Source organism: Cydia strobilella, chromosome 18 (genome assembly GCF_947568885.1).
Source record: "Cydia strobilella chromosome 18, ilCydStro3.1, whole genome shotgun sequence".
Taxonomy (NCBI): domain Eukaryota; kingdom Metazoa; phylum Arthropoda; class Insecta; order Lepidoptera; family Tortricidae; genus Cydia; species Cydia strobilella.
Genome location: NC_086058.1, coordinates 13,362,640 through 13,385,175, shown reverse-complemented (window position 1 = coordinate 13,385,175; position 22,536 = coordinate 13,362,640). Strand labels below are relative to the sequence as shown.

Below are 22,536 nucleotides of genomic sequence, written 5' to 3'. Positions count from 1 at the left end.
TAGCTAGGTTACCCCGTCACCAGGCTACACAACATTTAATGCACCTGTAACTTTAACTATAACTTGAACGTAGGCAGTTCAAACGTAAAATTCTATTTCGGCTAGACACGTGACATTGACATCGACCGCTCCTTACGCTCCAAACACAATACCATATTTGTCAGCTGACCTTTTTATGATGCACCAATATTTAATAATAACTGACAGTTGCTCGTGCAATATTAAAAGGTAATGACTTCGATTTAAATGTCTAATACAGGGATCCCTACTTTTTGTGATGCCCCTAATTTAAATGTTTTTAGGGTTCCGTACCCAAAGGGTAAAAACGGGACCCTATTACTGAGACTCTGCTATCCGTCTATCAGTCTGTCTGTCACCAGGCTGTATCTCATGAACACCGTGATAGCTAGACAGTTGAAATTTTCACAGATGATGTATTTCTGTTGCCGCTATAACAACAAATACTAAAAACAGAATAAAATAAATATTTTAGTGGGTCTCTCATACAAGAAACGTGATTTTTTTGCCGTTTTTTGCATAATGGTTCGGAACCCTTCGTGCGCGAGTCCGACTCGCACTTGGCCGGTTTTTGTGACTGTTTTGATGAATATAAATAATATAGAGCTGGAAAAGTGAGTATACCGGTTCCAAGCGCTCCTAAAATCCGCATCGGGGCATCGGATGTACAGTCATCTACAATAATATGTTACACAACGAAAGCCGCAAAAATATCTGACTGGCAGAAAAACATCTTATTTGTAGAGTCATAAAAGCGTGTCACATATTTATGCAGCCTTCGAAGAGTAACATATTATTGCAGGTGACTGTACAAATTTAATCTATGTATAAACAAACTCTCACTATATGACACTTGATAAAAATATATAGTAGGACACGATAATTTAAAGTGGTGCAATTATGTTTTCTGCACGTCCACTTTAATGTGTGCATTAAGACTTCGTAGACCAAACTATAATCGCATACTTTTCACTATGGAGATTCCAACTCAATTATAATGAGTACGTTTTACAACGGTTGAGTGAATTATAAATTAATTAGATCAATCATGTGTTGCCGTGGACACACAAAAGACATCAACGAACATTCAACAGATACCTTAGTTTTGTAGTTACTGAAATACCTCTGTATACAGGTTGGAAAAATTAATGGGCCTGGAAGGAAAGTGCCTTGCCACTTTTAGTTTTCGACTAAACTGCAGTTAGTTATTTTATTTATATTTTTAATTACAGTAAGTAAAATTGGGCAATTAAGTACTGATCAATTTATTTTTTGACGATATCTAAAGGATTTTTCTTCATTAAATGTGTGAGTCCCGCCATCGCCACGGAGATGGGGGGACTTAGTGCCAGTTTGTACCATCGGCACTTGACAGACTGATCAAGGTCACCCGTCGCGCCGCGGCGGTTTGCTACGAAATTTTCCATGCAATAAAGTTTAGCGAACTCTTTAACGATGACAAACAGTTTGGTGCAACCGACCCTAAAGGTAAGCTGCATTTTAGTTTTTCATGGTCTAGACATGACTTATCAAAAACAGTATCAAAAACAAGCGTCATATAATACTGTAGTTTTTGCCCTTCAGCGCCGAAAACATGTTATTGAGACGTAACAATGGTTAATTATAGCTTCGCCGACGCAAGGATGCGTGAATCATTGCCTGGGTGGCAAGACAAGCTTTTTGAATTTAAGGAAGTGTGACCTGGAGGTCTATAGGTGGAGGTAAAGACAGGACCCTATTACTAAGACTCCTCTGTCCGTCTGTCTGTCTGTCTATCTGTCACCAGGCTGTATCTCATGAACCGTGATAGCTAGACAGTTAAAATTACTTTCATCCGATATCGGATCGGGCAATGTGAAAACGCTCTTACGGTCGCCTGGGTCACTTTTAAAACCCTGGTTTAATTGTATTTAAAATAACCAAACATACAGTTTAATGGCAGTTATAAATCCTTTCCATAAATAATGAGTCATCGAATATTAGTTTAACTTAATAGGGTAGTTGACACATGTTGAATTCTATAACTAAATCTAGTTAAATAGATAGAAAATTAGCTATTTATTACAATAAATTGGAAACTTAAAAAAATATATGGGAATAATAAAAATTACAAGACCTCAAAAGTTTCGAAAAAAACTTATTTTAACTTTCAAATAGGAAAAAAATAACGGTACCATTCGATTTCTTACATTTTATTTAAAAAAAAATTGTATTGCAACTAATAAACGCAACATTTCACCGACAAAATCGCAATTTCCTTGTTTTCCGTACATCGAAACGGCTTCAAAGCAAAGTGACACAGTGACGTCACGATGTGTTGTCATTTTGTTAGAGCCTTTCGTCATTAAAGTGCGGGTTATGGATGGTATAGAAAGGATGCCAATCTCTTATGGCAGAATTGTTGCAAAAGTGACCGCTTTCAGCTTTAAATAATAGTTCCTAATCTCTCCGGTGGCGCTAGTTAGGCTCTGGGACATGAGTATAAAATGAACCATATAAGGCAACAAATAACCCGACCAAATTACGTAGGTTGTTTTTGGTAGTATTTCGGTGTATGGTGGCGCCGCCTAATTACTATTTTTTTGATGGACACTTTTCATACATAGAGATTTGGCTCCTTTATATAGTCTCCATGGTGCGGGTGCCAGACTTTGACAATCATTTGTGACTTTTGTATTGCTTTAACACAATGAGTCCCATACAGACATTTGATCCTCAAAACAAACCTGATCGACTGATACCATTAAAAAAAATTTTCAACTACCCAATTATAAAATTTCTTCTAACAAACTATGCTATTGTCGCCTAGGGACAGAATAATAACAAAAAAAAGTTGATCCACCCTTTTACATAATTGATGTAACTTGCAACTGGTTACAGATTTAAACTTCCTGTTTATATTTAACAATTGATTTGTAACAAATGTAACAATCAATGAATGAATTCAATGAAGACAATGAATCTCTATGATGACCAGGTCAATCATTAACTAGGTTCCAACGAAGTAGAATCGTCGCCGCTAGGTTCATTCAAAGACTGTCACTGACAAAATCATAGACAAATAAGTGAACGGAAATTAGTAGATTGTGTTACAAGGGAGCAAAATGACATATTTACGGCGAGGGTGTACATTGAATCCTAAACGAAGCGAAGGATTCTATAATAGAATCCCGAGAGTAACGAGCTTAGTGAGGGATTCAAGTGTGTTACGAGTGTTACGAGTAAGATGGAAATAATTTTGCTACCATGTGACACACACTGCTTTTCACATCACTTATGAGGTACTTTTGATGTTTAAAAATATTATTTAAGATAAAAAAATTATGCGCAAAAAAATGTAAAAATAGTGTTCTAGAACAGAAAAGTGTTACTTTGATCCCTCCTAGTATGGAAGAAAAACCCCTTTTTCGAATTGGTGATGTGAAATAGTTATTTGTTTTTCAAGGGGGAAAAATTGGTGTAAGACCTCGTGTTTTACAACCTGTATTACTGTCACAGAATAACTAATAGTACTACCGTTACTGTCCCACCCATGATGGCGATGATGATGGTGATGGAAGATTCTAAAATGGAACCCGCTTAGCCGTTTATGTTGCTAACTGTACCAGTTGCTTTTCGATTTTAATGAAAACGTGAGAAAACCGGACTAACTAATACAAATAAGGTCTTCCGCTCTGCGTTGGAAGGTCAAAATGTCAGTCAAATAATTCAGCCTATACACGTACAGTTGTACACGTCTGACCGGGTCCGATACGTCATTTTCTATGAAGGCTGATCGATGATCACGTGGTGCACATAGAAAACGAAGCGCCGGAAGTTCCGGCCCGGCCCCGGCCCGGTCTAGACTACACGGCTGCTGGGCAAGTGGGCACATGAATTTAACGGACTTGGGCTACTTATTCCCCATGCTAGCTCAATGCGGGTTGGGTTGGGGACCAATACACTTTTGAATTTCTTCACAGAAGTAGAGTTAGACCAAGATATTAGCAAACGCAGTGCACGTGTATAGGTAGGGTAAGTTCGCATTATTTGGTGACACGCCTAATTCGGTGATACAAGTTTTGAAGCATGACACCCAGGAAAGCTAGTGAATTAGGGCCTTTTAAATGGGACCTCACGGCTTTACGGTTTCGGCGGCTTTGCTTGCCCATTTAAAAGGCCCTAATTCACTAGCTTTCCTGGGTGTCATGCTTCAAAACTTGTGTCACCGAATTAGGCGTGTCACCAAATAATATTATGCGAGTTTACCTACATACGTCATAATTTCATAGAAGTTTGACGTATCAATAAAACTTGTATTGCGTGTGCTGTCAAAATCGTTGCCGACTTGTCTTGGTCTAACTCTATTAAAGATTCCTCACGATGTTTTCCTTCAATACGTAAACTTTAATAATTTTTCTTCTACCAATTAAGTATAATCATATCATGTATAAAATTAATAAATCTAAGCTAGTTTAATTGAATAACAATACCTATTAAAGCATAATCCTACATGTCATACAAGATCATGAATTACCATAGACAAGAAATTACACATTATTAAATACCTAATCTCATCCATCACGTCAGTCACATCGAACAGGCGTAATTTGTCCGTTTGTGCATCTTTAATCAGATAATAACAATGCGTGTGGGGGCTGATGGAGGCATCGCCATTACAAAAACGTCGTATAATACTTATTCTGGTTGTTGTTAAAATAATAAAATTCAGAGAGACAGACATTATATATGTTAAAACGCTAAACTCGCGGTATTTTAAGGATGACTCACGTTGACCGGGCCGTGACCGGGCCGGAGCTTCCGGCGCTTCGTTTTCTATGGAAAGCATCACGTGATCACCTGTGATGTCATAGAAAAGTAGGCGCCGGAAGCTCCGGCCCGGTCACGGCCCGGTCTAACGTGAGTCATCCTTAAGTCTGTGAGTCCACGTCGGTTAGCCAACCCGTGCTTCTTTTGAAGCTACTGAAGCTAGGGTGCGAAACGTTGAACAATTTTCTCGATGTAAAAAACGAGTGAGCAGCGATTTAACATATTTAGTACGTACTGTGAGTACGTAGTTTAAAAAGCCCGCAGCATTAGGGCCATTTCACACGATCTTAAATTAAGAATCGGAATCTCTTCGGTTACCAGTGGCCTGGCGTGTATAATCGTAGAATTCGATTCCTACTTATTTCGAGATGACCGAGTAAGTAACCTAAACTACCTACAAGTCTCAAAAAAAACGCAAGGCAAAAAAGCTACGGCTGATAAACACAAGTCACAAGACCAAAAAAAATATACGTTGTTTTTGAATTTGGATCTTCGTCATATTTATATAAAAAGTTTAAATAACAGTTAAACATAGATTTTGGAATAAGGCCCTTATAAATGCCTCTGGGACACATGAGGGATCGACGTGGCGCCATTATCTATACCCTGTTTTTTTTATAAGATCTATATATATAAATGTACTTGGAGGCCTGACAGGTGTAACTTTTATTAACACCTTTTAATCAACAGTATTTTATACAATCGTGATATAATAGAGAGCTTTTTCAGTCGAGTACCGTGTTTAGGCAACGAAACTTGCTGAGTTGCCTAAGTGAGGTACGAGATTGAAAAGCTTATTTTATGACTATTGTAAACAATATACTTTTTCTACGACCCATCTAAAATAATACTTTTTTTACTATACCTAAATAATTAAAGAAAATTAGGTAAGTATCTCAGTGGTACGAAAAAAAGACATCAACGCGTGAATATTAGGTATTACATGAAATAGTCGCGCGTTTGGTGTATTTTCCACTGGACTGCGGCGCCACGTGATTGATCAAATTCATTATAGTTGACTAAACCATTTTAAAATTAATATTATAGTCGAGTTGGGAGCCCATAGTTGAAAAGTACCCAATTACAGTTTGGTATACGAAATCTTAATTCAACCATCACAGTCGACGAGTAGAAAAAATAGTTTAAGTTGCTTAATAGTAATACAAAACCATTTAATTAACTCGTCCAAAGCATACGTCTTTTCAAATTGAAACATGTTAAAGATTACATACAACTTTCTGTTTCTATGAGTGTTTGGATTTAATCACGATTATAATATGTAATGGGCGGAGATGAGTCAAATCTATGCGATCATAGATAATTGTTCTGTTATTTATGTAGGCTTGTCAAGTATTGTGCAGGTCTAAGTTCGATTCCCAGATGTATTGATTTGTGGCTCAAGTATAGTATGTCAGTAGGCCGAGCCGCGAGATAGACTACTCGTCTTTTACTAACTGTATGAATTAAGGGGGGACGGGTAGTCTATATCGCGGCGAGATACTCTCGCGCCAATCATGTGCTAGCCTGAACGTTGGGACAAGTTTAGTCCGCCCATAGACGCAACGCGCAACAGCGCCTACTCTAGATACAACCATTAAATAGGAGCTAAATGATCTCTCATGACTTCTTTTCTTTTTTAGGGTTCCGTACCCAAAGGGTAAAAACGGGACCCTATTACTAAGACTCCGCTGTCCGTCTGTCTGTCTGTCACCAGGCTGTATTTCATGAGCCGTGATAGACAGCTGAAAATATCACAGATGATGTATTTCTGTTGCCGCTATAACAACAAATACTAAAAAGTACAGAACCCTCGGTGCGCGAGTCCGACTCGCACTTGGCCGGTTTTTTATTAGCCTATTTTAGTGTCCCACTGCTGGGAAGGTATCTCCCCTCGTTTCCTCCACTCAACCCTCTTGTGTGTATTCTCCCACCAACTCGGGTGTAATTATACATCTTAGCGCTACTTGCACCATGACTTAATTAATGTATGTTAAGTTAACCATACCCACAGAAATAAATATACCATAGAAGACGCAAATGCATCTATTTCGCGTGTCCGAACCCCGACTAAGTGCCTAGGTCGACCGTCGCTCTTTACAGTCCACGCCGCCGGTTGTTGCAGCCGCAAAAGCAAATGCTTCGTTGCAAAATGACTGCAACAGCCCAAAAGTTGCGAGCACCGAAAGGCAAGAACATATTTCCTATCACAGATATAATTTTAAAATTATGTTATGCGTAAATTTTGTATGAAAAAGTCGGCACGCTTGGTTTCAATACAAATCGTGGTATTTGCGTCGTCTAGAGTATATAATTTTTTTTTATGTGATATTCAGCAAACGAGCAGACGAGCCGCCTGATGGGAAGCAGTCATCGTCGCCCATGGACGTAAGCAACATCACAGGAGCCACTTAAGCATTGCCGACCCTTGAGAACCCTAAATACCCGCTTCGTAATGTATATATTAATTAAATCAGTGACCACACCACAGCGATGCCCCTCCGGATTTATTCGTTTTCGAAGCAGTCGTCCACTATCGTCTTAAACCTGTTCGAAATACCTTTCAGCAATGATAGCTTTCAGCAGCTTAAAGGTAATAAAAATAGTTTCGATGTCCTGTTATAACCTCTCAATCAACCAATGTATTACATGCGTTATTCCCCTGATGATAAACAAATACTAGTACATTTGAACTTTAAACGCATTTAGGTACAAAAAGTATATCCGTGATTATTATTGTAACGTGGAATAAATGTATCAAATGTATGAAGATTATAGATTATCGCAGATAACACAACTGTTAGTTAGAACTTGGGCGATTTTAACGCCGTAAACTTGGCCAGCATAATAAATTTAAAAGTCAAACATTGTCCGGATTGAAAAAACAGTGCTTCTGTAAGGATTTGTCTGATTCCTAGAGCTTTTCAATAAAGAATCACGGTTTTTTTTTTCAAGCTAGGCAACATTATGTTGTATGGCCCGCTATGTCGAGCAAAATTACAGTCCTAATTCTCCATCAGTGGACTACCGATATACGTAATGATTTCACATTTTCTACCAAATTTGCTCAAAAGTAGTCATTATTATTACCTACAGCAAAATATTTGGTACTGTAAAAAGTATTGTATAAAGACAACATATATATACGGTGTATGGCTGAAATAAAAATGAAAAATTCTTTTTTGCTTTATGGTTGACTGGTTAAGAATGTCCGCCATTTATAATTATTTTTATTGTGTAATCAAGTTGAAAACTTTGAATGAATAAATTAATTCGTTTCACTTAGATTCTCCTTCTTCCGCTATTCCTTGCACTTTGTTATAAGTAGGAATGTCAAAAGGCAACGGATAAGAATCGCTTAGAAGTGTATCCGTACTTCTGTATAGTGGATAGGGTGACCTATTTTGGTGTTAAATACAATTTTGCGACATTTGTAACTTTTAGGTTATAAATTGTATGGAGATGACATACATCATAGTACCCTTCCAGTTTGAAAAATACTATAATAATAATAAGTAAATGTTTTAGAAGAAGTCCACAGCTTCAGTGGCGCGTGCGCGCAAGGCTGTGTGGCTGTGACATTTAGCGGAGATGGTCGCTGCTCTAATTGCACGCATACAGCGCACAGTGACAGGCGGAGCGGGATACCGCGTGGGGCCGAAGTCCTCAAGCGTTCAGGAGGTTAGTGCTCAGACACAGAAAAATAGTAGTGTGAAGATTGCTAATAAAATTTAGCCTTTTGGCCGCCAATGACGGATATATCGGCACCGCAGGTCCAACGCCAAAGACGGATTACGGTCACAGACCACAGAGCAACATAGACCTACGTGCATGTGCATAAAGTTCAAATTTAGTTTTGACACTTCGGTGACGTGGCGTCCGAGTACAGCTTTTTTGTTTGACACGGCGTCGAAAAGGTTAATAAATAGACTAGAACAGGACGGACATAACAGAGCAAAAAAAATATGTTAATATAATAAATAATTTCCGCTCCCGCTATTCTCGCCACTTGTGCTCGCGTCCTTCACAAATACCTACCTGTTCTTTACGAGGGAATCCGACGGAAATATAAATTATAGCTTAGATTCTATAATAATCACTCGTTAATGACTGATCATTTGGAGCAAACCATTCAAATGTAGCCTTCGCGTCCGAAATCGGCGTACCTAGCCACAGGTAGATTTTTTGTCGTTTTTAGGGTTCCAAACCTATGCCTATTAGATATTTAAGAAAAATAAACGTAATAACAGATACAACTAGGTAACAAATAATTTTGCAAGTAAAAAATTCATTCATTCATTCATTCATTGATTTGCGTTAGGTTAGGTAATGCGTGCTGGAGACGCCACGCCGGTTCGATTCCGATTGAAATTCTTTTCCCATTCGTTTCCCAATAGGGTCTAGTGTCTAGTTAATCCTCGGGGTGGGAAGGTCAGATGGCAGACGCTTTTGTAAAAACTAGTGCCTACGCCAATCTCGGGATTAGCTGTTGTCAAGCGGACCCCAGGCTCCCATGAGCCGTGGAAAAAAATACCTAAAATAATATACCTAATCCTTACAAAAAGATATTATGTTGATTCTTATTCAATAAATACCTATTAAAAAAATGTTTTTTTTTATTTGCCATTGTCAAAACGTTATCTAAATTCAGAGTAGGTAGGTACAGTGGCGTCAGTGGCCATCAGATATATCGGAGCGGTCAAGGTGCTCACAAATATCTGAACACGCCTCTATTGTCAAGGCGCTAGGTGCATGTTCAGATATTTTTGAGCACCTCGGCCGCTCCGATATATTTGATGGCGACTGTACAATGAGCATCAAAAGTATTTACCATTCTCTAATACCTTAACAAAAAAAATATCTCTATAAAAAAATATAGGTATAAATAAAATAATTAGGTTGTGACAGATACTTTTAGGGTGGCAGATACTTTCAGTATGGTACTTTTCTGTTTTAGGACACAATTTTTATTATTTTACATACTATTTTTTTAGCTGATATAATATTTAGAAACTTAATATGGATAGCAAAATTATTTCCACCTTGGGCCGTATATTATACCACTTGAACTCTCGCTACGCTCAGGATTCTATTTTAGAATCCCCCGCCATTCGGGATACTATTTATAGAGTCCTCCTCCGTAAACATGTCGTTTTAAAACCTGACCAGTAATATAATTATGATCATTGATCATGCGCCATGTTGCGGAATTTCATTGGAACTAATTTCTTACAAGTCTGGTAATAATTTTAATGATATACCTCATGTCATTGTACGAGCAAAGTTTCATTACAATCCAACACGGGTACTTTTAAAATGAGAACGAAACTCCGTTTGTATGGGAAGGTGAAAATCGGCCGAGCTTACTGGGGACTCATAAAGACTATACTCACCCATACTTTAAGGCCGTAACCAGTGTTGGCCGAACGTTAATTGCAATTAACCAGTACAAATAGAAACCGTAAAACGTAACGGACGGTTACAGCACTTGTTCCTTCTAACGCATAAATGCGTCCCTTGGACTGGCCTACGCTAGGCCATCGTGTAGAGCCCTTAAATTTTGCAGCATATGGGTTAAGATGTGGATTTAAAAAAACCGGCCAAGTGCAAGTCGGACTCGCGCACCGAGGGTTCCAGACTTTTTAGTATTAGTTGTTATAGCGGCAACAGAAATACATCATCTGTGAAAATAGTCTAGCTATCACGGTTCATGAGATACAGCCTGGTGACAGACAGACGGACAGCGGAGTCTTAGTAATAGGGTCCCGTTTTTACCCTTTGGGTACGGAACCCTAAAAAACAAGGACAATGTTTAATGACAAAATATTTTAATGCTAAAGTAATCAAATTTTAATTGCTTATACTATACATTATAAAGGAATGAGTAGTTTGATTTGTACTGTGCATTAATTATTAAGTTTTAGTTCAGATAGCTTCTTAATCATTTGTGTGTTACCTTCAAGAACACTGTCGGGGTTTACTAATGTGATTGCACATAATAGTTCAGGTATATTATTCTCTGTTGCAAATTCAAAGAGACTGTACCAGTCTCCATGTTCAGCAGTCTGAGCAAGTGTTGATATGCATTCTGCCTTTAGATCTTCAATCAAATAGTATGAAGCGATCAATAATAACGGCTGAAGCCCTTTTTCCGGCAGAGTGCCCAAGTACATATACTGTTTCAAGTGCTGAAGAGTCTGCAGTGTAACTCCTTTGATCTGAACCTTCCCCTCAGTGGTCTCCTTCCATTCTCGGCTGAGCATTGCCTTGAACACATCGCTATGGGCTGCCAGGTGTGCTCTATGTACAGCAACGCTACCATTATTTGATCCCAAATTAAAGTCTGTGAACTCAACATCATTATAAAGCTTCACAAGCAAACAGTCTTGAACCTTGTGAGCAGAAATAGTTATATTCAAAAGACATGTGCGCACATGGTTTAATGAAATATCACATCGATATTTTTGGCCAATTTCTCTGCGTTCCTTTTTCTCTCCACAGATCCACTCCGAATAAAATGGATTATCAAATTCATGACAAGAGACTTTCACTTTAACTTTATCATCTTTAGCTTTTTCATGCTTCTGTGTAGTAATGTAAGTTACAAGTGCAGAATTACTATCCTTGGTGTAAAAATTTAAACGCACCGTAGCTAATTCATTAACAGTTAGTTCTTCGCTCTGCACTTCATTTTCTTCTTCGAGGATGGATACCATACATCTTAATTTCAAGAAAGATCCTAGCTGTTTTTGTTTGATTTCTCTAAAACAAATTGTTTAAATTAACCTACAAATGTTTAGATGTGCTGTGGGGAGGTTTAAGGATAAAGAATGATAGTACGGTTATCATAAATAGCAAAATCTCTTAGCTATTTTTGCTAACAATCTAACAATGCACGTGCTATGCTATTACTTACAGATTCATGGGCATGGTGAACAGTGGTTTTTAAACTTTGACGAAGTAAATTCGTTTTAGGCAAGAGAGAATAAGTACGTTTCGTTGCCTACCAGTATATTTTGCAAGCAATTTAGTTAAAAACTACTGACAACTAATTTGAATTAAACAAAAAATTAACAACGAAACAAAAAGACACTAGCCAGTAGCCACTAGCCACTAAACTACCAATAACTATTGTATTGATTTGATTGACGCCGCCGGTAAAAGCATGGGGTAAAAGTAGTAAAAGTACCATAACGGATAAATACAGTGTTACCACTTACCTGTACCAGGAGCGTGCCTATATGTCATCTCAGCATTTCATAGATTTCATAGCTTCAAATAGAAAAAACAAAACAGGACCTGTATCAGTTTTCCGATAATTTTGAACGCGCTTTGATATTTTGACATTGACAAATTGACATGCTATTGACGTGAATGACTGACCTGACGTCTGACGTCCGACATTGATTTTATCATGGACATGACATCATGGTACCAGTACCAGAAAACATGGGTTCTATGAAATTAATGAAATAACATTTATTTAAGTACTTAGCAGCTTATCGATTTATGATACCGGTAGAAAGCTAATTGCATTTAGTTACACATCAATTATGCTATAAACCCTCGGTCTGAAAAGTAATTTTATGTCATGATTTAGTGAGCTGTAATGTTTGCTTAATTTTGCAACGGCATTATTATGTAAATAGACAAACTTCCTGATTCACAATGACGTTACAATAAGTCATATTTGCTAAGGCGGTTATCACGGTTTTACTCAGTCTCGGTCGTGTACGGGATCATGTGAAAATAGTACAAATCTCTAAAGATAGTTTTGGTGCTTCTGAAAATGTGGGACAAAGCGAAGCAATACTGGTCGAAAACCAATCGTTGGCATAGAGGTTTGTAAACCAATTCACCTTTTCAACCCTTCATAGGTCACACATATACATACCTATATTATAACTATTATAAGTACCTACTGCAAAAACATCTTTTTAATTTTTTTATTTTTATGCTTATGCAAAATTTTTAGGACTAAAGAGTGATAAGGGTTAACTTGCTTTTGAGATTTTAATTAAAACAAACATAATTGATTGTGCCTTTTTAAACTGTTGAGATTTCTCTTGCATGACCTTCCACAGGATGATTTTGAGTGTAAGAATAAGTTGGTTAGAGTATTTGTTTTTACCACTGTCTAACAGAGGCTTAACATACAGGGCATAACATTAATATAAGCTACGGTTTGGCAACCTTTGTGAAGAAGGCCCAATGGCAGTGGACCCTCAAAGAACCACAAATGTTGTTTTCAGTGGTTTAAAAGCCTCAATCGTACCTCCAATGCCTCCAAAGAGGCAACAGAGGAAACAATAAAACATTCAAACAATTCTCCTAGACTGTAAATAGGTAGAAGTATATAGGAGCAGAAACCTAGGGTCTCCGTGCACACTACAGGAGGTAGTTGTCAACCTGAAAACACACACACACAATCAAACACACTGTTTTTCACACAAAATAGGCACAATGGCACAAAACTAACTAAATATAAAATATTGACATTTCCAGTGTTCCTGATATTTCTGATAGTGGAGCTGCGATTGGTCCCCAGTGGCCAGGTGGGGTTCTGGTGCAAAGATCCAGCGCTGTCACACCCGTTCACTGGAGACACGGTCAACTTTAAATGGCTGTTTGTTACAACTATATTCCTTCCGCTGGTCGTTGTGAGTGCCTTGTGTTTGATAATATTTGGATAGTAAAGTATTATAATTGCAGTAGTTCTAGTACAGATGTAGTGCATAATTATTTTCCATCATTTTTTCACGGAAACATATAAAAGTGTCTTGCTATTTCCGTCAGTCTCGGTACAAAAAGTACTGAGGTTGACTGAAATAGCATGACAAATACGAATGTTTCCGAGAAAATACGATGGAAAATAATTATACACTTGTAGTCTACAGATGTAGTCCATTCTTAAGAGGATAGTGGTTAACTGCCTCTCCATACAAACATAGTCGCCATTTTCCTTCCTGTATATTGAAAATATTTCCAAGAGCCAACCCTTCGGTTGTATTTTAGCGATTTTTTATTATATCCCTCGCATTGGCGTGGTGAAAATTTTCGTGATACACTCGGTGCCCTTGTGCCGTGAACCCTCGCTATGCTCAAAATTCCAATTTTAGAACCACTTGCTACGCTCGAAGTTGCATATTGGAATCTATGGCTTGCTTGGGTATTGGGTATCAATTAAAATAAAATAAAAACAACTTTGCTCCCTTGTAAAACCAATAATAGAATCGGACCTAGCTTACTTTGCATGGCATTTATTTGCAAATTTCTATGAAAATATCACGTTTATAATGACACTCCCTCACTTTATTCTATTCAAGTCGGTGCATAGTTAAAGCCTGACCAGTAATATATGATCACGCGTCATGTTGCGGAATTTCACTAGAACTAATTTGTTCATACTATACTGAACTGTCACCCTATACATGAGAATAACAGCGTCCTCTTGACAATGATCATATATTACTGGTCAGGCTTTAGCTTAGGTAGTTCTAACTAGTTCTTTCTTTCCAGATGTTGTTGGCCGAAAGGCTGTACCATAAAAATGAAAAAACCAAGTTACAAACAAAATCTCGAGCACTGGCGTGGTACAAAGAGTATTTGTTCGGTCTTCTCCTCAATATAACTCTAGTGCAAACCATCAAGCTGTTGGTGGGGTCTCCGAGACCGCATTTCTTTGACACATGCCAGCCGGAAGAGGCTTTGAGCTGTCAAGGGTGAGTTTTCAGGCTTTTCTGATTCTGAGCCCTGAGGGCCTAGCGCGAACCACGTTCGACGTGTTGCCTCCTTGTCACACTTACGTATGAATTTACAAGTGCGACAGAGAGGCAACACGTCGAACGTGGTTCGCGGTAGGGACTCAGGTCTTCAGTAACTTCGTGTATTGATTATAGATCTTTTTGATCTTATTGTCGTGTCAGTGGCAGGATCGCCATGTAAGGTGTGGCGTCAATGATACAACTGTTGGTGTCTAAATACGAATATATTCTGTTAAAATAACGCGTACATGCTATAATATATTGTATTAAACAGCCAATAGTAGATTGTACAACAAGCACATAAAGCCATCCAGTTATATCCGAGGCAATTTATTCGTCGTGGATAAAAACGGACATTTATGCCTGAGTTATACACTGCTTTTTACTTCGAGTGTGAGTAAAATCTACAAAAATATCCAATATTTTAGGTTATTTTACCGTATTTATTCAACACTAAAGTAAATTGTACTCGGTTGAGTTGGGGGCGCGGGGCACGCCGGTCGGGAGCGCGTCGGTCGGGCGCGCCCCGGCAGGGCTGGCAGTTTGCATGGCAGATTTTGGACTTTATTGCTAAGTCAATAAGGGTTTTACAACCCTTATTGACTTAGCAATAGAGTAGATGATTTTACTTTATGCTCTAGAACATAATAAGCACCTTTATGTCGTCTACGCACGACTTAGTCAAACTTGAAAGAAACTTAAAGAATTTTTTTTTCGCGATTTCTGGGTTGGTCCCATAGTTAAAGTTACTCAGTATAATCACAGAACCTCCCTGGCAACGGGACCAGTTTCCGTACGTTTCCGTGAAAATTCTATAGAAAATAATTATGCACTACATTTGTACTATAAAGTTAGTTGACGTTACAGATCAGAGTACGTGCAGAGTTACACATGTACGAAGGCAGCGTGGCAACACCAGTCAGACAAGAGTTTTCCATCCGGACACACGTCGCTAGCGCTGCACGCGGGGATTTTTATCGCAGTAAGTGTAAAGGACCCTCCACACTCGTGCGCGAATCTCGGCGCGAAGCCGCGTAGTCTGGAGCGGGCTTTAGGTACATGGACAAATAAAACAACAAGAAGTGTGTAATACGAAGTTACGTTCTTTCAATATTCAGCGCCATCTATTGAATGGAAGTTGAGTTCATTGTGGCAACCTGGCAACACCAGTCGGACAAAAGCTTTCCATCCGGACACACGTCGCTGGCGTTGCACGCGGGGATTTTTATCGTAGTAAGTGTTAGCTGTACATGGACGAATAAAACAACAATGTGTCCATACAAAGTTAGGGTCTTTCAATATTCAACGCCATCTATTGAATTTAGTTGAGTTCAGTGTGGCAACACCAGTCGGACAGAACCTTTCTATCAGGATTCTGGACACACGTCGCTGGCGCTGCACGCGTGTTTTTCATCGTAGTAAGTGTTTCAATTGCATCATGGACGAATAAAACAAGTCTATACAAAGTTACGTTCTTTCAATATTCAACGCCATCTATTGAATTTAGTTGAGTTCAGTGTGGCAACACCAGTCGGACAGAACCTTTCTATCAGGATTCTGGACACACGTCGCTGGCGCTGCACGTGTGTTTTTCATCGTAGTAAGTGTTTCAATTGCATCATGGACCAATAAAACAAGTCTATACAAAATTACGTTCTTTCAATATTCAGCGCCATCTATTGAATGGAACTTGAGCTCAGTGTGGCAGGGTAGGTGGCAAACTTTGTTGTTGACATGCTCAAGGTTCCACACTTCGATCTCGCTACGCTCGCGGATCAATTTTGGAGTGTAAATATTAGCACGAGGGGCTAAACAACAACTTTGCCTCCTTGTAAAACAAATAAGTGTTGTTGCAGTATTATATGCGACGTCGCGCAGAGGAAACTAGGGCAATATGGGTCCTGCAGGGGCTGACGCTGCTGAGCGCGCTGTATTGCAGTTTGTCCCGGATGTCGGACCACCGCCACCACTGGTGGGACGTGCTTGCGGGTGCCACACTCGCGTTGCCCATACTGTTGTACACCGTAAGTACCACCTACACATGAATAACTAATCACGTAATAAATAAGTAATATGCACGCATGAATATTTCTCTTTGATATGTGCAACTCAATTTCTTAGTTGTCCCTCTCTTACATGACGCGTTCTCTTTCTCGCTCATTAAATTATGCCTTTTTCTAGGGTTCCGTACCCAAAGGGTTAAAACGGGACCCTATTACTAAGAGTCCGCTGTCTGTCTCTCTGTCACCAGGCTGTGTCTCATGAACCGTGATAGCTAGACAGTTGAAATTTTCACCGATGATGTATTTCTGTTGACGCTATAACAACAAATACTAATAAAAAAGAGAATAAAATAAATATTTAAGTGTGGCTCCCATACAACGAACGCGATTTTTCTTGCCGTTTTTTGCGTAATGGTAGGGAACCCCTCGTGCGCGAGTCCGACTCGTACTTGGCCGGTTTTTACCTTTCAAATGAGTAATATAAGTAAAAATAAATACATTTATTTTTCAGATTTTATTCCTTTGTAAAAACTTTGAGTGTCCCGAAACGAACTGCGAGATCGAAGACGCAGATCAGTCCACAGCCACCAGTGGCACAGATAAATCACACACCAGTGTCCAGGCCGCAGTCACAAACAGTGAGACAGGCAAATCACATAGCAACGGAACAGAAGTCCATACGTAACAGAGTCATACTGTAAAATCACCCAAAGCATAGAGTAACTGATACTAGAGCGTTACTGTCATAGTAAATTTTGTAACCCCAGTAAATTCACTGCCATCTGTCGACACACTTTAAAACTAAAAATGAAGATTTATAAAAATACGATAGAATGTATTTAAATATAGATAAATGATTTTTTTTATTTGCATTAATTATTTTTATAATTTTGACCCATGTTCTTTCACTGATATGCGTTAAAATTGTTAAATAACAAACGAAACCGTCAACGCCATCTATACGACTGTAGGCCAAAACTAGTAGCGCCCTCTGAACGAGAATCAAATTTTCTTGATTTTCGAGGCACGTTTTTTCCTTAGACTGTATCCATCTATTACGGAGTTATATCTATCTTTGCCCAAAGTGATCCAACTAGTCCAGTACTACATCTATGCATTATTCAATTATAAAACGGGACTTTAATCGCGTATAATAAATAAAAAAATATTATAGGACATTCTTACACAGATTGACAGTAAGTCCCACGTCCCACAGTAAGCCCAAGGAAGCTTGTGTTATGGGTACTCAGACAACGATATATATAATATATAAATACTTAAATACACAGAAAACACCCATGACTCGGGAACAAATATTTGTGCTCATCACACAAATAAATGCCCTTACCGGGATTCGAACCCAGGACCGTGACCGGTCGTCAAATAATAAAAATAATAAAGTTAATTAAGTTTTAAGATTTATTCCGACGTTTCGAGGATGACGTTGTCCCCGTGGTCTCTGAGAAGACTGGCTAAAGTTGACATCAACATCTGGCCGCGCGAGTTTTTCGAACTACCCGCACTTGGTCTTTTGTTTATCAACTTGAACGTTTTGCGCACTAGAGATGTTACTCTGTCGACACACAACACTAACGATATAAGATTTATCGACTGTCGATATTCGTTTACGCCTACATTATCACGTAATGTGTAAAAATCGTGAAAGTTTAAATCAGTGTACTACATGGTCCGCAAGATTAATACGTAATAAGTATCAAAATCTATATTATTTTGGTTTTGTTAGAGATATGAAAATATCTGGCCTCAAAACTGCGTCATTCCAATGATTTGGACCATATTTAGGAAATTTTGGACTATTATAGTTGGGTGGTTTTACATTATGAAAAGTATTATACACTTTTCGGGCAATTCCATATGTCGAGAACCGCCAGGTAATTCCGAAGTGTAATTGAGTGGTGCTACTATTTCCCGAAAATAGTTTTTACCTAGTTGCGATTTCTGCCGTTCGTAACTTTTACCACTTTATATTTTATCAATAGCTTCCTTTCCCGAAAGCATTTCTAAGCATTCCCATTATTTCTATTATATTTATTTTTAATAGATTATTTTCCTAACAGGATTTCTAACCATTCGCATAATTTCTCACTGTATTTCCTTTGTTTATAATCACGAAAGATTGTCATTTGACAGAGCATAGTTAGGTGCGACGACGAGCGAAGCGAGGAGGAGTGTGTTAGGTGAACTGCGACCAAAACAGTGCGCCAGGCCAGAACCAACAAAATTATTTTATTGTACAATAAGAAAAGTTATCAAAATTATTAGAATGGTTAGAAAATGTATCAGGAAAATAAGCTATTGAAAAATAAATATAATAGGAAAATATGCGAATTGGTTAGAAATGGGGAAGCTAGAATAAAATGGTGAATTTTGCGAATGAAAAAATCGCATCCAGTAAAATTCGATTTTCGGGAAATAATCGCCACTCTCATTTTATAATGATGGAATTTTGGGTGTTTTTGATTCGATTTTCGGATTATCCGATACCTATACGAAATTATCCGAATACACCTTATCGCAACTCCGAAAAGTGTTTGTCCAATGTTTCATTAGACCGAACAAGCTATTGGGTTAGGTTATATTAGTGACCCTTTTCCCGACGTTTTTTGTAAAAAAAACGCGTTCGGTCAAATGAAAGATTGAACTAATGTTTCGAAGTTGTGATTGGAAACCAAAAAAAGTGAACGTTTTATTATAATGTTAACTTTACTTATTTATTTCTTGACTTTTTATTGTTGCATAACATTCCGAATAAACTGTAGCATATAAGAACTGTGTTGTGTATCGGTGTAAGCTACCTATATATTTAGAACTAAGTTTTTTATGCACCTCCTAGTCACAAGTTCACAATCACAACCTCTGTCTGATAGTGATATTATTTTTATTTTTGTACTATACCATTAGGCCCAAAATACACGTGTAAGTTTTACTTACGTAAGTAGACACTTGGGGAGGCCTATGTCCAGCAGTGGACGTCTATCGGCTGACATGATGATGATGATGAAGAAGTAGAGACACAGCTATACTACAGAATGAGAGATGAATATCGTTATCTCGTTCTAACAAATAGCTTTGTCCCTACTTACGTAAATAAAACTTACGAGTGTATCTCAGGCCTTACTATTGTTAATGGTGCTCCGTTATTGGCTGTCGTTATACACGGTGGTAAAAAAATAAGTGAATTCCCGTTGCCAGGGAGGTTTTGGGATTATACTGAGCAACATTTCTTATGGGACCAATCCCGAAATCGCGGAAAAAATTTGGCTGTTTCATACATTTTGGCTGGTCCATTTTCTATAGGAGGGTAAATTTAATTTTCGCGATTTCGTGGTTGGTCCCATAGTAAAAGTTGCTCAGTATAATCCCAAAACCTCCCTGGCAACGGGAATGCACTTATTTTTTAGCTACCCTGTATAACATCGTATGACAGGTACAACACGATAGTATTGTATTGTATTTCTTTATTGCAGATAACAAAATCCATATTACATTAAAATCACGAGCACAATCAAAATAACAATAAATAGGTACATTAAAACAAATCTTAAATCTTATTGATAGTGGTTTATTATGTTGTCCCAGTCACACAATGTTATATAACAGCCAGTGTGGGAGCACCATTACCGACTCAGGGATTGTAATCATAATCAAGTTACTAGAAAACTAATATTTTTTAGAAGTATTAGGAGTCCCCGGCAAGCTCGGCCGAATTTCACCTTCCCATACAAACGGAGTTTCGTTTTCATTTTAAAACTACGTGTTGCATTGTAATGAAACTTTCCACGTACAATGATGTGCAGGTCTGTAATTAGTTTATATAACTCTAGTATATAAAACCATAGAGTAACTTACTTATAGTAAATTTTGTAACCCCAGTAAATTCACTGCCATCTGTCGACACACTTTAAAACTAAAAATGAAGATTTATAAAAATACGATAAAATGTATAAATATGGATAAATGTTTTTTTTATTTGCATTAATTATTTTTATGATTTTGACATATGTTCTTTCACTGATATGTGTTAAAATAGTTAAATAAACGAAACCATCAACGCCATCTATACGACAATAGGCCAAAGCTAGTAGCGCCCTCTGAACGAGAATCAAATTTTCTTGATTTTCGAGGCACATTTTTTCCTTAGACTATCCATCTATTACGGAGTTATATCTATCTTTGATAAAACAAATGAAATAAAGCAAAAACAAGTTTTTCAGAAAAACTTAGTTTCGCTGTATTTTTTCTCTACTATAAATTAAATTTATTTAAGACCAACAAAGGATCAATTTTGTTAGTGACACATTTTGATTTTACAACTAATGTTAGTAGGTACGCACACAAACTTATTAACTATCTACATATTTACATAAAGCTACATAAACTAATTATATACCTTATCCTATTGTAAGTACAAAGATTCAGAGCAGAGCTAGTCGTTTTAAAATGAGAGCATAAATACGTTTGTATGGAGAACCGAGCTTGCCGGGGACTTAAAATAAAATTATATTGAATATGACAATAGATATTAAAATAAGAGTAGCACCATATTGCAATGCCTCACCAGTATTTTAATTAATTTTATACCAGATATTGTTAATTATACTTTTGTATTCACGCCGACGGGCGTTTTCTAAAATAAATATTGAAAACCTGATTCTTACAGATCCTACCAGTTTTTAGGCTCTTTCAACTCAGAATCACTAGCAAATTCAATCCTGATAATTAAAAAAAAGTCACAAAAATTTGTATGAAAATTGTAAATTCCACTATATACGTCACGCATAATACAAGTGTGAAACATTTTTTCACGTAGTGTAATGGACATTTTGGGAAATCTTTTTTTAATGGCAGGATGGAGAATGCTGTCGATTCTGAGTACAGCCCAAGAATGTCCAAATTTGAAAGAATCAGGTTTTCAATATTTATTTTAGAAAACGCCCGGGAGACTTGCCCAAGTAAAATAAATATTTTTTGTCATACATGCGTCATCAGCGGTGGCAGCATGGTTCCATTTTTATCGCCTGTCACTTTCGCACTTACATATTTGTTAGAACGTGACAGGCATGGTGACAGGTGATAAAAATGCGACTGCGCTACGGCCGCTGGTGATATTGGATTGCTGATAAAATTAATATTTTGAATTTGGCACTTTTTTCAAAGTTCAAGCTGGGTTCAGTCTCTGACCTGGGCTAGTCTCTCGGACTCACCCTAAGCTCGGAAGCTTGGGTTTGGGTACAAATGTGCATGTTACGGTAAGTTTCCAAATAGCTGGAATTTTTTTCATAAATTTCATAAAAAAAATACAGAAAACAAAGGAAACTTATTTAGAAAAAATTAGATTCTCGATTCCCATACATAAGTTAGAAGTTTCCGAAACTTTTCCACGTGGAAATTTCGCAATTTTGGGAACTTTCCGACGGTACATCAGTGATTTGGGTAAATTGTGTTTGGTTTGGGGCTAAGATAAATTTACTTTGTGTATAAGATTTGGAGCACACGCTTACCTCGCCGTTATAATACGCGTTGCCAAATATTTTTATACAATTACCGGTGTTTGTATAGATTAAGCACGGATGAAATAAAAACAACGAACTTAAATAAAAGCATTTTTATTAACCACCATAGCTTAGAAATATAACTGGAAATACAATCATGTACAGGCGCCATCAGATGTATCGGAGCGGCCAAGGTGCTCAAAAATATCTGAACACGCACTCTAACGCCTTGACAATAGAGGCGTGTTCAGATATTTGTGAGAGCCTCGGCCGCTCCGATATATCTGATGGCGACTGTATTTTGCATATTGACATCTGATAAATATAGTTTTGATAAGTCTTTTTTACACGAGTTAACATACATATTACAATAACAGGTTTACCTTTAAAATTAAACCATCATGTTGCTAAATTTTAGACAATATTTAATAA

General features: G+C 37.7%; 2 protein-coding genes across 3 annotated transcripts; one reads left to right on the top strand and one right to left on the bottom strand.

Moving 5' to 3' along the window:
• Positions 1–10,682: 10,682 nt before the first annotated feature.
• Positions 10,683–12,062, bottom strand: LOC134749270 (uncharacterized). Of its 2 annotated transcripts, none has more exons than XM_063684164.1 (2): positions 12,045–12,062; positions 10,683–11,586 (listed from the first exon to the last, which is right to left on the bottom strand). In XM_063684164.1, the coding sequence occupies exon 2, from the start codon at positions 11,538–11,540 to the stop codon at positions 10,731–10,733; it is 810 nt and encodes a 269-aa protein (XP_063540234.1). In that variant the 5' UTR covers positions 11,541–11,586; positions 12,045–12,062; the 3' UTR covers positions 10,683–10,730. The 2 variants fall into 2 exon arrangements, with proteins under 2 accessions (XP_063540234.1, XP_063540233.1); XM_063684163.1 differs by lacking the exon at positions 12,045–12,062 and adding an exon at positions 11,741–12,003.
• A 198-nt stretch (positions 12,063–12,260) lies between these two features.
• LOC134749271 (phospholipid phosphatase 3-like) lies at positions 12,261–22,212 on the top strand. Its single transcript, XM_063684165.1, has 6 exons — positions 12,261–12,665; positions 13,330–13,484; positions 14,344–14,546; positions 15,456–15,570; positions 16,445–16,612; positions 17,103–22,212. Exons 1-6 carry the CDS (start codon positions 12,614–12,616, stop codon positions 17,274–17,276), a joined length of 867 nt encoding a protein of 288 aa, XP_063540235.1. The 5' UTR covers positions 12,261–12,613; the 3' UTR covers positions 17,277–22,212.
• The last annotated feature ends 324 nt before the right edge of the window (positions 22,213–22,536 follow it).

Bases quoted from the DNA above. Each gene is read 5' to 3' on its own strand.
- LOC134749271 (XM_063684165.1), top strand. From the start codon at position 12,614: ATGTGGGACAAAGCGAAGCAATACTGGTCGAAAACCAATCGTTGGCAT. The intron at 13,485-14,343 runs GTGAGTGCCTTG...CTTTCTTTCCAG, and splicing joins TATTCCTTCCGCTGGTCGTT to ATGTTGTTGGCCGAAAGGCT. The intron at 14,547-15,455 runs GTGAGTTTTCAG...TTGACGTTACAG, and splicing joins GAGGCTTTGAGCTGTCAAGG to ATCAGAGTACGTGCAGAGTT.